This window comes from Aulonocara stuartgranti (genome assembly GCF_965226115.1).
Source record: "Aulonocara stuartgranti genome assembly, chromosome: 17".
Lineage (NCBI taxonomy): Eukaryota > Metazoa > Chordata > Actinopteri > Cichliformes > Cichlidae > Aulonocara > Aulonocara stuartgranti.
The window spans coordinates 34,627,590-34,641,964 of record NC_138953.1 but is presented as its reverse complement, the minus strand read 5'-3'; the positions used below and the strand labels follow the sequence as shown (position 1 = coordinate 34,641,964).

The window sequence follows — 14,375 nt, the reverse complement described above, 5'->3', positions numbered from 1 at the left end:
ATGTAGGAAACAGCTCATGGAGACCTGGCCAGTAAACACTTATAATAGCCAGGAATTTGGCATTGCTTCAGCCGTTATTATACTGCCCCAAAGTCTCCTTTTTCTCACAGCACACTCAATGATGGTTGAATGGAAGCAAGCCAATGAGACAACATGTGGTTTTGACTAGTCCGACCAAGAGGGGGCATGTAAATATTGATTGTTTCAATATATTGGCAGAAATGGAAACAATTTAGAGATGTAATCTTTTATCAATAACAGGAGCGGCGCGTCGCCTGCCAGCTGAAATTATTGCTGCTCGGGCCAAATAAACAGTCACGGAGAAACTCCCGCCGAGCTGAAAATGTAAATGTTGAGGGCGCTTACGACTCTGGCCCTTTTTCACTCTTGCTCCATTGCTCTTCCAGTCGGCCCACAACTCTTCTCGGTCGCCTTTTTTTTTTTTAGTCTACACTTTCTGCCAAATTCCATCTTCTCCATGTAACATAAACATTCCAAAAATGCATAAATAATTCCAGCAGTGGGGGGTTTTAGGCTGTGAAAGCTAACAGAGGCATTGACCTTCACTCCAATCAGCTATTTAGGGTACAGCTGGGGAAATAAGGAATATACGTCTTAAAAGGCAAAAGATAAAGGTTTTAGCTTTCTGAGGCGTCTGATGATTCCTACTTCTTGCTACTAGGCAAGGCAAGGCAAGTTTATTTGTATAGCACAAATCAACAACAAGGTGATTCAAAGTGCTTTACAGAGACATTAGAAACAACAACTAGCATGAAAACATTCCAAAAACATGTTATAAAAATACAATGACATGCGTGACTACGTATAACATGATAGATACCACCATATTTATAAATTCTCTGGTTCAGAGCGTGTAGCATTTTGGCTAGCTTGTCTTATTTTATCTGTAAGTAAGCTGGTGTGTTCAGCAAAAGAGCTCACATAAACCTGTTGTACTAACCAAATGACAGACAGATAATGTTGTCGAAGGTTACAAATGCTATGTAGCTTTTAGCAGCTAAAAAAATATATGTTTCCTTAATGTCTAGCTAGAGATAAAAACACATTAATTTTAGCAGAATGCCAGAAAATCCTGCTAATGCTAATCCATTAAGCATTAGCAGGAGTCAGTTTCACAAAGTCAGTTGTCAACTGTTAGGCCATATCAGATAAACTAAAGTAAGAATACTGTATGCTAATGCGCACAGCTTGCTTTGCTGCCCCCAAGTGACAGAAAAACAATACAAAGCCATTTTTAATTTACAGGTAATTTATTTCTTTTTTTTAGCACCACAAGTAAATATTAAACATTCCTGTACTGCAGTTTGTTGCATCTATTCTCATACTTGCCAACATTTATGAAGCAGAAATGTAGTCAGGCTTTGTTCACCATCTTTCTTCGTTCTAAGCTTTCTATTCAGGTAGGTTTAGTTAAATGACTGAGCAAAAATAGTCCCGTAAGTTCTCATTCTGAAAATAACTTGGAAATACACTTAACGTATCCAGGCATGCATTTACTAGATGAATGACACACTTCCTAGAACTGGATGAATGACTTGACCCTGAATTTTTATTACCAAGTATACCCACTATCACGGACATTTTCCTTAAAACAAGAAAAGCTACTTTACCTTGAGCAAAGGGCCTTGTTCTTTACTACAGTTAATGCCCTTACACATTCTTTGTGTCATATAGATGACTTATCAGAGAGAACCATCTATGTATTCAGCAGTGGTCAGGACTATGTCAGCTTGTTTTCCATGAGTGATGGAGCAAGTAGCTGTAATAAAATGCTTCTAAGAGGCAAGTGACCTTGGCCAGTATCTGCATCCACATCGACCTCATCTCTAATTGCGAGGGCTGCAGCACAGATGAAGAGACTTTTGTGAAAATACCTCCTTGGCAGACTATGTATCAAATCCTCACAATAAAAACCCCTTTTTACTCTTTTTGATTACTGCACTTGGCCGGTTACCACTCAATCAATTTGCTGAAATGAACTTTAGTTTAATCCGTTTTTTTTTCCCCAGTGAATCAAAGGCGGTTCAGAAGGCTGTGGTATCTGGGAGAGAAAATTGGAAAGAGAGAGGGAGGGCACGATTGAACATTAAAGGTCATCACGTCTCCTATCAGATTTCTTATCAGCTCTTTTTTTCTCCTTCCAGCCTGGTTTAAGGAAGTCGACATTTGCTGATTGATGTTTTGTAAAAGACCTAGCTCCTGAATCCTTGCTCTTTCTGCTTGGTGTGCGCATCAAAGTAAGTGCGTTGTGCACTGAAACTACCAGAGCCTTGAAATAGTAGAGGCTATTCAAACAATCTAAGCAGCTGGTCTGTATGTGTTCTTTAGGCCACTGCAGAGGATAGATTTCTTAAACACCTTTTGAGAAATCTGCAAACACCAACATGTCTCACCTCTCTGCCTCCAGGCGCATCTCTTCCCGCTTCTGTCTCCTCAACTCCCTGCGCCGCTCAAAGTCCATTTCCTCCATGGCTGTGCCCTACACGGAGACATCATAAAGAATAGACATTAATTCACTCAGTCAGCAGCCAGAATTTTTTTTTTAAAGCTATAGTCAACCTCTATATGAATATTTTTACATACTCTAATTACGCCTGTAAATTTATTGTTATATTTGTCATATGTGTCATTCCCACCATGGAATTGATAGATAAGGCAATGCGTGTGACTCTGTGATTACTTCTAACTTTTGTTACTGCTGCTGTTACTATATCAGCCGCAGGTGGTGCCAAATCAACCAAGGCGAAAATTTATAAGAATTAGAACTTTAAACACAATCTCTTTCTGCAAGCAATGACAACAACAAGTGTGAGGCCTTGTCCTTCTGTTTAGTGACACAAATTTGATGGAATCAAAGCTAACAAACTGCAGAACCAGAGAGAAAATGATAGAGAAAGCTGTATAAAGGAGGAAAGGAGAAGCCAAGGCAGGATGTTAACTCCATCCCTTACGAGAAACCCTCACTAAAAATACTCTGGAAGGGTACGTGACAGGCTGTGCTTGTGAGGCCTGAGACCACCCAGGAGCTGCTGAGCTTCCCATCACACATCTCTGTACTAAATCAACAAAAACATCCACTATACACCGGGAGGCATAGCAAACAAATGCTAACCGAGCATTTGATTGAAAAAGGTGAGAATAAAGTGATATCTAAAGACCAAGAATGTGGGGAAAGAGACACCGCTTTAAAATGCTTTTGGAAAGCCAAAAAGAAAGAATCATGCATGTCATACCTTAGTTTAGACTTCAAACAATGTATTTTCCCTTCACACCATACCAGCTCCTCACGATGCCTTCTCCAAGCAAAGACACAGAGGCACAAACTTTCAGTGATAGTCTCCCACAGTCCGGCTTCAGCTGACAGAAAAGGCGAATGTTTCTTCTTCTTTCCCCTCCCTGCTAGTCGTCCCTCCCTCCATCCCTCAGTGACCCCCACCCCTTCCTGAGCCCTCTCTCTATCTCTCCCTATCTCTACAGCTAACTTTTCCTGTGTTGTTTACCGCCATGTCAGAGCTTGGCTGAACAGTTTTCGATTTCCTGTGCCTTCTGTCTGCTTTTTCTTCTGTCCCCACAGCTTACTGCACATCAGGTACACGCGCACACAAGCGTGATAACACTACAGCAACGAGCACATGCATGGGAAATGCACAGGAGCGACATTCTCAAAGAAACCACGAGGACAAGAGGTCCCGCTAATACTCAACCTCCCCACTGCATCTTCTCACCCAGTGTCCTCCCCCCTTTCTGAGCCCGTATAGTAAACACGGCCCTGCCTCTGCACTGTGAGAGCTTTTGCTTTTGTGATGAGAAGGAGATGTTCTAAACACCGCAAGAATTCACCGTCTATGTTTAGATGCACGCTTAGTGTCATTTGTGAAACCGTGGGGAGGCAAGCTGCATTTGGACGTGGGGCTATTCGTACAACTGTAATTAAGACGAAATGAGAGCAATAACTAAAAGCGACAAGGCCTCCAAACATCACCAGTGTAATCACATACTTCCTAGAAGTAGCGACGCCAAGGGAGACAAACTTATTAGTAACACAAGCACGGCTGCGAATGAATTTGGAGTTATAGATGCAAATAACAAATTACTTATTCATTCTTGGTGTTTGGATTAGACAAAAAAATGAGCTATGTATCCTTTTTAAAGACATGTTATTTACTCTTACGCAATGATCTGTAGGTAAATTAAAATTAAGACTTAGTTTTCCAAAAGATAAGCGGATTACGTACCCAAGATTTAATTGAATAACAAACTTGCGATAATAGTGTTTTAAACTGATTTATGATGTGCGGATGGGGCTGCTTTCTGAATGAAGCAGCAGCAACATGGGGGGCTGCGTTGTACACTGACAAAAAGGGCCCACAGCAAGACGTCAGAGAGTAACTGTTGTGTACTGAAAATCACTGAGAGGACCACCCACACTTTGCAAAAGCTAACAGAGGCAGAAGACAAAGACGGCATTCCATAAAATTGAGCAACCTGAAGTCACAAGTTTGCGACATTTTTAGACCTTTTGTATAAGTTCAGACGGCCTGAGCCGGTCCGCCGTAAGACGTCTTCAACCTTTGCTGCATCAGACCATTTATTCCATCGTTTATCTCCATCTTTCCACCTCCCTTCTGTTTGTCTTTTTCCTTCTCTCCTCCCCCTCTTTTTTCTTTCCCTGTCTGCCCCAACCTTCTACAATGGCTATAATGACACATTTACCAGTTAAATTACTACCTGTCGAGACTGCCAGACCCTGGCAGAGACCCAGTGTCTAAGTGCCAACCTCTTGAAAAACCTTGAAATCCAAGTTGATTTTATCCTGACAGCCACTAGTTTTACACCACGTTGTAATGCCTCTATCGACTCGTGGGGTCTCCAGGTAAAAGCCCCCAAACAATGGACTCCTATCGGCCAAATGAGGCAAAGAGTAGATCGAGCAAAAGTCTGGGAGCTGGCCTGAAGAATAACAGGCCAGCAGTGCAGCATCTATTTTTGGCTCTGCCAAAATGTTCCTAAGTCTGTTTTAGCATTCTGTGAGAAAAGAAGAGTGCAACTTTTTGGTCAGATTTGTAACTCTGATACTCGGAGCAACTGTCCCCTCATAACCTTTAGACAAGCACATTAATCTCCACATTATGGTTATGGAGCTATGTGAGGAATGCTCCGATTCAGCCTCTGATTTTAGCAGAGGGGACTTGAAAGAGTCTCTAAATTACTCATTCACATGGCAGTTATACTCAGCTCAGCTCCTAACCTTAACCCTATTTTGGTTGCTGAATAAGGGGAATTAATGTGAAGATAAACAAGTAAAAACCAGCTTTGCAAGAGTTATGTGCTTGCCAGCTTCAAGATTTGCAAATGAGGGAACAAAGGTAGCTTGCTATTCCCAAGATTGTTTTTTTTAAAAAAGATCATTAGTTAAAAAAATTATGATGTAATCTGTTTTATACACAAATTAAACAGTAGCTATTTTATAATAAAGACAAAGCTAATTCTGTAATTAAGCAAAAATAACTCTCAGATGGTGTATTTCTGTACTTACACTTCCCATTCACAGTGCCTAAAAGAGTAAATTCACACTGTTAAGTATAGCTACATGCAGCTCCAACATATAACTTATAACAGTCAAGTGGACCTCTGTGGAATTCCTATCCTAAATTTTTGTTAGAGTAAAGAAAGGAGATAATATAGCTATGTCATCCATGCTAATTGTGTCTGTGAAGGTTCTCAGTCATCCAGGTCATCGTAGTCAAAGGAGCTTGCAAAGAAAAGCGTCTGGACTTCTTTAAGTTGCTTGAAGCAACTTAAAGAAGTCCAGACGCTTTTCTTTGCAAGCTCCTTTGACCATGCTAATTGTGTTGCTACTGTTAGCTAGCTAACTAGCAATAGCAGAATCTGATCAGATTCTGATCTGATGTTTTGGTGACTTGGTACAAGTGTATTTAATTATCATTTGCACTAGAAGAATTTAGCTTCCTAACTTATAAAGTACACCACTTATAGTGTAAGTGGTGTACTACAAAAAAGTGTACTGATGATATATAGTGAGTTGTTAACATACGACCATGCTCGCTAATATACAAGTTTTGCACATGATCATTTTATTATAGCATACCTGTACAAGCAAATCCATAACTGATAAGCCAGACACACGACAGCAATGCAGTGCATTTAGGCACACACATGGTCAAGATGACTTGCTGTAGTTCAAACTGAGCATCAGAATGTAGAAGAAAAGTTATTTAAGTAACTTTGAACACAACATGGTTGCTAAAAAATGGGCTAGCCTGATTTTATGAGAAACTACTGAAAGCAGAAGAGCATCTCTGAACACAACACGTGGAAACTGATTTGCCACAGTTTGCTGTATCAGCACAGGAAAAAGGAAACTGAGGTTTACCAAAGTTAAACAATAGAAGATTGGAAAAACCTTTCCTGATTTGATGAGTCTTGACTTCTATGACATTCGAAGACAGGGTCAGCATTTCCATCAAACCATGGATCAGTTATGCCTTATATCAATGGTTCAGGTCGCTGGTGGTATAACAGTGTGGGGGATATTTTCTTGGTACACTTGGGGCCCCTTAGTAACAACTGAGTGATGCGCGGATCGATACAGAAATATCAATTCCTCCGATACCAGTCATTTATGTTCTAGAATCGATACTCATATCAAAATATCGATATTTTAGTAATTTAGTGTAAATTTGTAGGTTATCATTAACAGGAACAGAGTGGAAAGAAACTATATTATTTGGATTGTCTACATTGGAAGGCACTACTTAGTCTTCCGCCTGCCATAGTCATGTGCAAAGTACGTCTGTATAAATGTGTCCAGCCCCTTGGTGTGCACACTCACAACAATGGCTGAGCGTAAATGGAGTCATGTGCAGACGTATTTTACTTCCACAAACGGTTGAGACGTAGTTTGCAATACTTGTGGCAAGAAAGTGAGGTGTTGTGGCAACACTACTAACCTCATCAAGCACTTCAGAGTAAATCATATCACAGAATATGACGAGCTTATGTTGAGGCGAACTGAAGAGGAGGAGTGGACAGGGACAGGTGCTGCTAGGGCGAGACAGACGCCTCTCATAGAGTCCTTTAGTGCTGCAGGCAGGCAACATGTTCAAATAGCGCACAACTTCAGTTTTCTTATTTCTATATGTTAACTGTGCATTATTAAACGATAAGAACAAGTAATCCGATGTCCTGTAATCATTATGACGCTATAATTTGAGATACAGTAACTGAAATACGTTTTTGTACAAAGTATCGGATCAGTATCGTCGATACCACCCTGAATTTTACTTGGTATCGGATCGGAAAGGAAATCAGTGGTATCGCACATCACTAATTGCCACAGGCTACCAGAGTAGTATCGCTGACCATGTCCGCTCCTTTATGACCATCCTGTACCCTGAGTGTACCCATCCTCTGATGTTTGCTTTCAGCAGGGCATGTGACATGTCAGAAAGCTCAAATCATCTCAAACTGCTTTTTTGAACATGACAACGAGTTCACTGTTCTCAAATGGCATCTAGACCTCAATTCAATAAATCATCTGCAACAACTGCGTGATGCTATCATGTCAATAGGCATCTCTGAGGAATATTTCCACTTCCTTCGTAAATCTATGTCACAAAGAATTAAGGCAGTTCTGAAAGTCAAAGGGTGTCCAACCTGGCATTAGAAGTGAAAACTGCCACAAATGCTGTAGCTCTACAACACTGAAGAGGAGAGTTATGAGAAGAGTTACAACAGTCACAACTGTGCAGGTGTTCAGGTAAAGAGAAGTACTGCAGTAAACAGAAATGTAAAAGAAACACTGGCACAACCCCAAGGCTTTCTAGTCTCTGCGTCAGTGGAAGAAAATATTTTGTCCACCTGCCACAGTACTTGGTATGCAGCAGAGTTCATGAGCTACTTTCTTTCTTTCTTTTTAACCAGCCACATGATATTTGATCTTTCACAGAAGTTCTACTGTAGAAGGCCTGATGATACACAAGGTGCATTCAAATGTATACAATACAAAGTCATTTTCAAGTAGTTGACAAGATACTGTATATTACAAACGAAGGACTGTAGAAAGCATCACTTCCTAACTATGAGAAAAGTTTTATAAGAAGCAGGATTTCATGTATTTTGACATCAGCTGTCTCCCATCAATATTGACTTAGCTAGACTCAAATTTTAGGGCTTCTCAAGGATGTAAATACTTTGTCTCTATATTCTGACAAACCTTTATGACATCAGGAGCCTCTCTTATTAAATACTGTCATAGGTCTACCAGACTAGCTTGACGTATGTTATTCACCCCGCCTTTATAGTGGAAATAATTTCCCCCAGGGATCAATAAAGTATTCTGATTCTGATTCTGAAATGACTGAAAGAGTCTCTGCTAATAGTCACTTTAGCTTGATGGTAGACAGTGGATCTCTTTTGCAAAGCTCTATGGATTAAGATTTTTCTTTTCGTTTTTTACCAAAACGCATAACAGATACGTTAGACTTAAAGGCTTGAGAAAGTATGCCAAAGACAGCCTTAGCTGACTTTAAGAGATGAGTACAGAGGACAGACATTGAACTGGTATAAGTTCCAGACTAATCTGTCTGAAAGTATTGGTAACTGTCTCTATAAAAAGTGCTGCTCTTGGTATGTCGACAGTATTAATTCATTCTAACAGAGCTTGCTTTTTCATCAGAAAATTCTCAGGACATGATGGAAATCAGTCTGACAAGCAGGAAATGGACAGCTGGAGTGCCGAGGACACTGATTGACTGATTGGTGATACTAATGAGGGTGGGGCAGACAATTACAAAGGAGGGAAATCTAACAATAGGAGGAAGTAAAGCTGACAGGAATAGACAGGAACCAAAGACTATGACATAAAATCAGAAATAACTTGAAAAATAAACAACAAAAAGCACCAAACCATGACACAAAACTATTCTCAATTCCTATACGAAGGAAAAAAGAGACAGGTAAAAACATTATCATAGTCTTACTAATAACTTCAATAGGCAAGATTACAGTAGAGTCGAGTTAGTCAAGATACTGGATACTTTGTAATCAATAGCTAGCACAGCAACAGTTGCTTAGTGCTGCATATTCAGCCAAACACCAGTATTTTAGTGTCTGTAAGTATACACTGGTCCACTTGGGTTGGAATGATGCAAATTTAGTCATTAGAGTAAGTGGCCTTACCAGTACTACAATATAATGCACCAAGTATACAAACATCCATCAGAAGGACCTGTAGTGGACTTGAAAAACTCATAACAACTAGTTGTTTGTGGTTATATAACTGTGTTTTTGTATGCCTCTGCAAAGGGCTATCAACCCAAGTTTGAACTTGTGTTTGCGCTGTCCTGACAACCAGAACAAACAAATTTTGTTTTGCTCATGGTTCTTTGTGGTATTTTCAGCTATGGGGGGAGATTACCATAGCACTTATCGAATGCCCTCATACTTGCTTGGCAAGAAGTTGAGATTGAGTTGCTTGAGTTGAGCTGCTATTTTGTAGGACTACTTATTTAACTTCAAAATATAGAAAGAAAATAGCACCAGTAATTCTAAAAAGTATCTTTAATGTATCTGTAAAATCCTAACTCTTCCTGTTTTTCATGGGCTTTGAGTTTTCAGGTTATAGTCTTATTTATTTATTTATTTATTTTTACAGTGAGCCAGTTGAGCATGTTAAAATGTAAATCTTCTGCTGGCTTATAGCTGGCAACATGGACAAATATGAAATATCAAAAAAATTAGTGCTGTTAGCGTTAATCTCGTTAATGCAGTTATGGCGTTAACGTCGTTTTAACGAGATTAACGCTGACAGCACTAATAAAAATATTAATTGTCTTGCAAATAAGGAAATTTCTTCCTTTTTGGAACATAAATTGTCAAAACGGGTAATTTGTTATCAGTGTAGAAACATCAATTTTTTTCAATGCTATTTTTATTAGAAGGAGCAAGAAAGGTGCTAATGCAATTCGGCTGGACACGTGGCTCCCATTTCACACAATTCATATCTTTTTGCCACTAAAGACATTATATTGCACTACAATACATTATTAAAATCAACAATCCAAAAGATGCACTTTTCAAATACATGGAGGCGGTAACTGACACAGTGGGAATCTAACCATTACTCCACTTGAAACTGTAGGTCACGTGCTGTCCTTTGACGGTATAGGAGCAATAAAAGTTGGAGGAGGAAAAAGGGGTAGAGACAGTTCAATCTAAACTAAGATATGATGATAGTGTGTTTTACTGAAGTGGGAAAGATCATTTTATGGTTATTTTATCGCACAGATAAAGCTTCTTCAATAAAGCAAGAAGGAGGAGGGAAATAAAAAAGGAGAACGAGATACTGTTTTCCTGTAGGTAGTGCACACTAACAGCTGTTTTGGCTGAGGCTCTGGGGACAGTTTGAGTTGGGTAAACCTAACGTTTTCTGCAGGGGTAAGGAGTCTCCTGAGAGCAGTCTGACAAGGCTGTTAAAATATGCTCAGCCTGTGTGTAAGGGTGTGTGCATTATGATAAACAGTACTTAAAAAGTAAAATTTACATTTGTGAATGGGCTTGTGTGGGGGGAAATGTCTGCAGATGTGTACAGATGAGGCTTTCTTAGTGCTGACTTCAACTAAAAACTGAATAAACTGTTTAACACTGCAAACATGAGAAACCAAAGCAAGTGCAGTTTGTGTTTATGGTACAATAAATGTGTGTACATGTGCGATATCCATCAACACCTACAGCGCAGTTGTAGAGTTTGGAAAGCTGGCCCGGTGGTTGTGGGTTTCTGCACTATGTGGCTCCTCTCACACGTCCAGGCCAAAGCAACATTAACACGTACAGTCCCAGGATGCAGAGCTGCTGTGGCTGAGCATTCATAAATTCGTGGACGCGTTTTGTCACAACAAGGTCAAGAATTTTTCAATGCTTACATGTTCGTCTCAGTTTTGTCTATAATCTAGTGTATTTTACCAGTTATTTTTTTTAAAGCCTGTAGAGTTTCGTTATGACTAAACTGTTAAAAATTCAATCTAGCTGGAAATTTCTCCTATTGCCGCTTTTTGGGTTTTTGTTTTTTTTTGCTAATACCAAAAAGCAAAAACTAACAAGCCATAATGAAAACTCCTGAACAAAGATGGCCCAGAACAATCAGGAAATTAAGATAAGGAAACATTTTTGAGTCGGAACTATAGATAAAAAAAATTCTGGATATTAGTTAGGGCTGTGCGATATGACGAAAATCTCATATCCGATATATTATATATTACATTATATTATATTGGGGATATATATTGATATATATCCCCAAAATTTTACATTTTCTTTAAATTCTGTGAATCTCGGGCAACTCGACTTGCGTGAAGTGTTTCCAGCTGGGCGTCCTGTACCTGGAGTTGAGTGTTTTGACCGATGCATGAAACTATACATTTTTAGACATAAGTTGTAACGGCCGCCATTTTCTTTGTGAGTATTTATTACACGGCGTGCTGCAGGGAAAAGCCTGTTCTAACAGTTGAGTCTAATGTTTATTTTGAGCACCTGAGCTCTTTTTTGCTTCTTATCCGTAAACTCTCTCCATACTCTTTCACGTGACTCTTGCGTAGGTGGTAGAAGAGGTTTGTCGTGTTTGAGTCTGAGGCGGGGGCCGGTTTCCTGCATAATTTGCATAGTGCAGTTTTCTGATCCATGTCAGACTTTTAATATCCAAACCATGTACATGCTACGTTTCGAAATAAGGACCTCAATTTGTTTTGACTGGTCTTTCTGTTTTTCATCATTTCAGTTTATTTTGAAAGATCTCGAAAGGATCTTCAGCTTTATTGTGAAAGGTTTATGTGGAAAATAAACAAGCGAACAGCAGAGCCACACGCTGGGTTTACCATCATTGTTGCTAACGACAACATGTAAAAACAGTCGCTTGTCCATCCATAGTGTGGTTATTTTAAATGTAAGAGAAAGAGAGAACTTTAAGAATTTAATATAGCCACTACAGTGACCATCAAAACGATAAAAAAATATTGCTGTAAACTGTTTAATTTGCGACACCACGAAAACAACAAACGATATAAATCATTATATCGAACAGCCCTAATAACTGCAATGTCATAGCTTGTTAGCTTTTGTTAGCAGCCAATAAAGTTAACATGCTAAGTTCACATTAGCTTATCAGTGAGGAAAGCAAGACACTGTTAAAGAATAAAATTCAATGTGTCTGTGAAGGTTCTCAGTCATCCAGGTCATCTTGCAAAGAAAAGCGTCTGGACTTCACGTTCACCTCTCATCCGAGAAGCTTCTTCAGTTCTAAGGTCAAATGGTGGGGAATCCCAGATTTAAACCTAGTGGGAGTATCCCCCCACAGAGGGACAAAAGGACCCCCTGATGATCCTCGAATCGCCTGAGCCAAGGTGTGAAACTGGGTGTGGGTCCCAATCAGCCAGGGTTTCGGGTGAGCTCATTGTGAAACCTGGCCTAAAATTCAATGACAAAGTTAAATGTCTGAATTCATTCAATTTAATTAAAACACCAGGGAATACTCCTATTCCCCTGCAACTGGTGGCTACCAGACAGTCCCAGAACAGTCACAGGGCCCAAGTGGGCCTTATTCAGTTGACCCTACAGCATAACAAGTTAATAGTTAATATCAAGTGGTTAGTAATCACATGACTGGAAACCTCCAATATAAAAGAAATGCCAAATATATGGCACTATTGGCTCCTTAACCAAAACCTTAATTTATCTCTGTAATGTAGTTTCCAGTTAAGCCTTTTAACTTATCACATATCTCTAAAATACTCACATCAAAAGCATCAATAATTCGTATATGTTTAAAATCTCAAATATTAAACAGCTAGTGTGTGTTGACTCCTGCTTGGAACACAATTCAACAGTGCAGCCAACAAGTGCAGACCGTGTTCAGCTATAATATAAAGAGACAGACGGCTGGTTGGTCGGCTATGAATTAAGTTGAGTACTTGGTTCAGAGTATTCAAGCGTGTCATGCAGCCAAGCTTTTTTTCCTTATTTGTCTGTGTGCGCATCGACATGCCACAGTGTGAATATCAACCACAATAGGCTCTGCTGTCAAAGCTGAGGCCGTCAGCCGCGACTATATATTCAAGGGAACATATTAAGCGGCCAACTGCATCAGAGTGCAGCTCAATCTCAATACCATCTGCTTTCCGCTCACACTCTATCTCCTCCAAAATACATTTTTGAAAGTTTAGCTTCGGTTCGACTGAGGAAAAATTTCACTAAGCGTGAGCCGACGATATTCTAAGGCGAAACTGAGTATCTAAAGCCAGCGCAAAGTGAAATGCAATGTGATAATGTGACGACGTTTTTGAAGATTAGGGCATGAAATAAGAACAGGACCACGAATGCTTTGGATATACCGTCACTGTTGACTTAAGATCTACTGATCAGACAAAATCCTCCCTCAAATCGTGCTACAATCTCCTCTGTGCTGACTTTGGCTGTCAGATGGAAGACAAACCAGCAAGGAAATATTTCGCATCAGCGTAAGGAAGAGACCTGAAGTTTAAAGATGTTAAGTTTCCACTTGGTGAAAAAAAGGAGACTCTTGCATTCCCAGACAATGGTTCACATTCCATAACACTTCTCTGTGCACTGTGAATCATACACACTGAGACAGACCAACTGAAGGTATGTGTTCACACACTTGAAGAAAAGCTCAATGGAATACCTTAAATGCATTATAGGGTTAGCAGGTTAAAGTAAGCATTTATGATGTTAAAACGATCACTGTGAGTCATGTACATGTTACATAAAGTGCGACTCTAATGAAAGAAAATTATTTTTCAATGATAGCTTGGGATCATTACAAATTAGATCTTATTTCTGCAGCATGAGCATTGCTGCCAGTCATAATGTTATTAATATTATTTGCCTTTGGTAGGGTCTTGGAAGTGTCACCCAATGCAATCTAGTTCAGGGTGAGGGACCAGTTTGCATTGGAAACATCAAGAGACTATGTTAGCTTGTCCAGTTCAAGGTTAGCAGGGCTCCACCCTAGAGTCAGCCCTGAATGAGCTGGCCCTTCTGTGGACCCACAAACCAGGAAGCACTCATAAAGGCCTGCGACATATAATGTCATCAGAATCACAAAAATAGATTATTTTTATTCCAAATCCCTTTAAATCTAAAAAAGTCTTAAATGTAACATTAGACCTTTGCCTCATTTAGTTTGTGCAGATCTATAAATGCAAATAAGCCTCCGTTTCCCACCACTCGCCTACAGCCTGCCCCCACTCTTCCTCTCTATCTGTGATCTCACTCACAAGTCCTCCTGCTACATCAAGGAAAGGATGGTTCTGGTTTACACT

At 39.7% G+C, this 14,375-nt stretch overlaps 1 protein-coding gene across 5 annotated transcripts in view; it reads right to left on the bottom strand.

Moving 5' to 3' along the window:
* Positions 1-14,375, bottom strand: part of cald1a (caldesmon 1a) — a 64,843-nt gene that overhangs the window by 30,125 nt on the left and 20,343 nt on the right. For 3 of the 5 annotated variants that reach the window (XR_014272097.1, XM_082509601.1, XM_082509602.1), the window contains exons 1-2: positions 3,255-3,397; positions 2,415-2,500 (exon numbers count right to left, since the gene is read on the bottom strand). Coding sequence is in view for 4 of the 5 variants with exons in the window: in XM_082509601.1 (XP_082365727.1) it covers positions 2,415-2,491 (77 nt within the window). In the remaining variant the exon portion in view is untranslated. Of the gene's footprint in view, positions 1-2,414; positions 2,501-3,254; positions 3,399-14,375 lie in introns of those variants that run through there. The other 2 variants (XM_082509599.1, XM_082509600.1) reach the window with 2 other exon arrangements.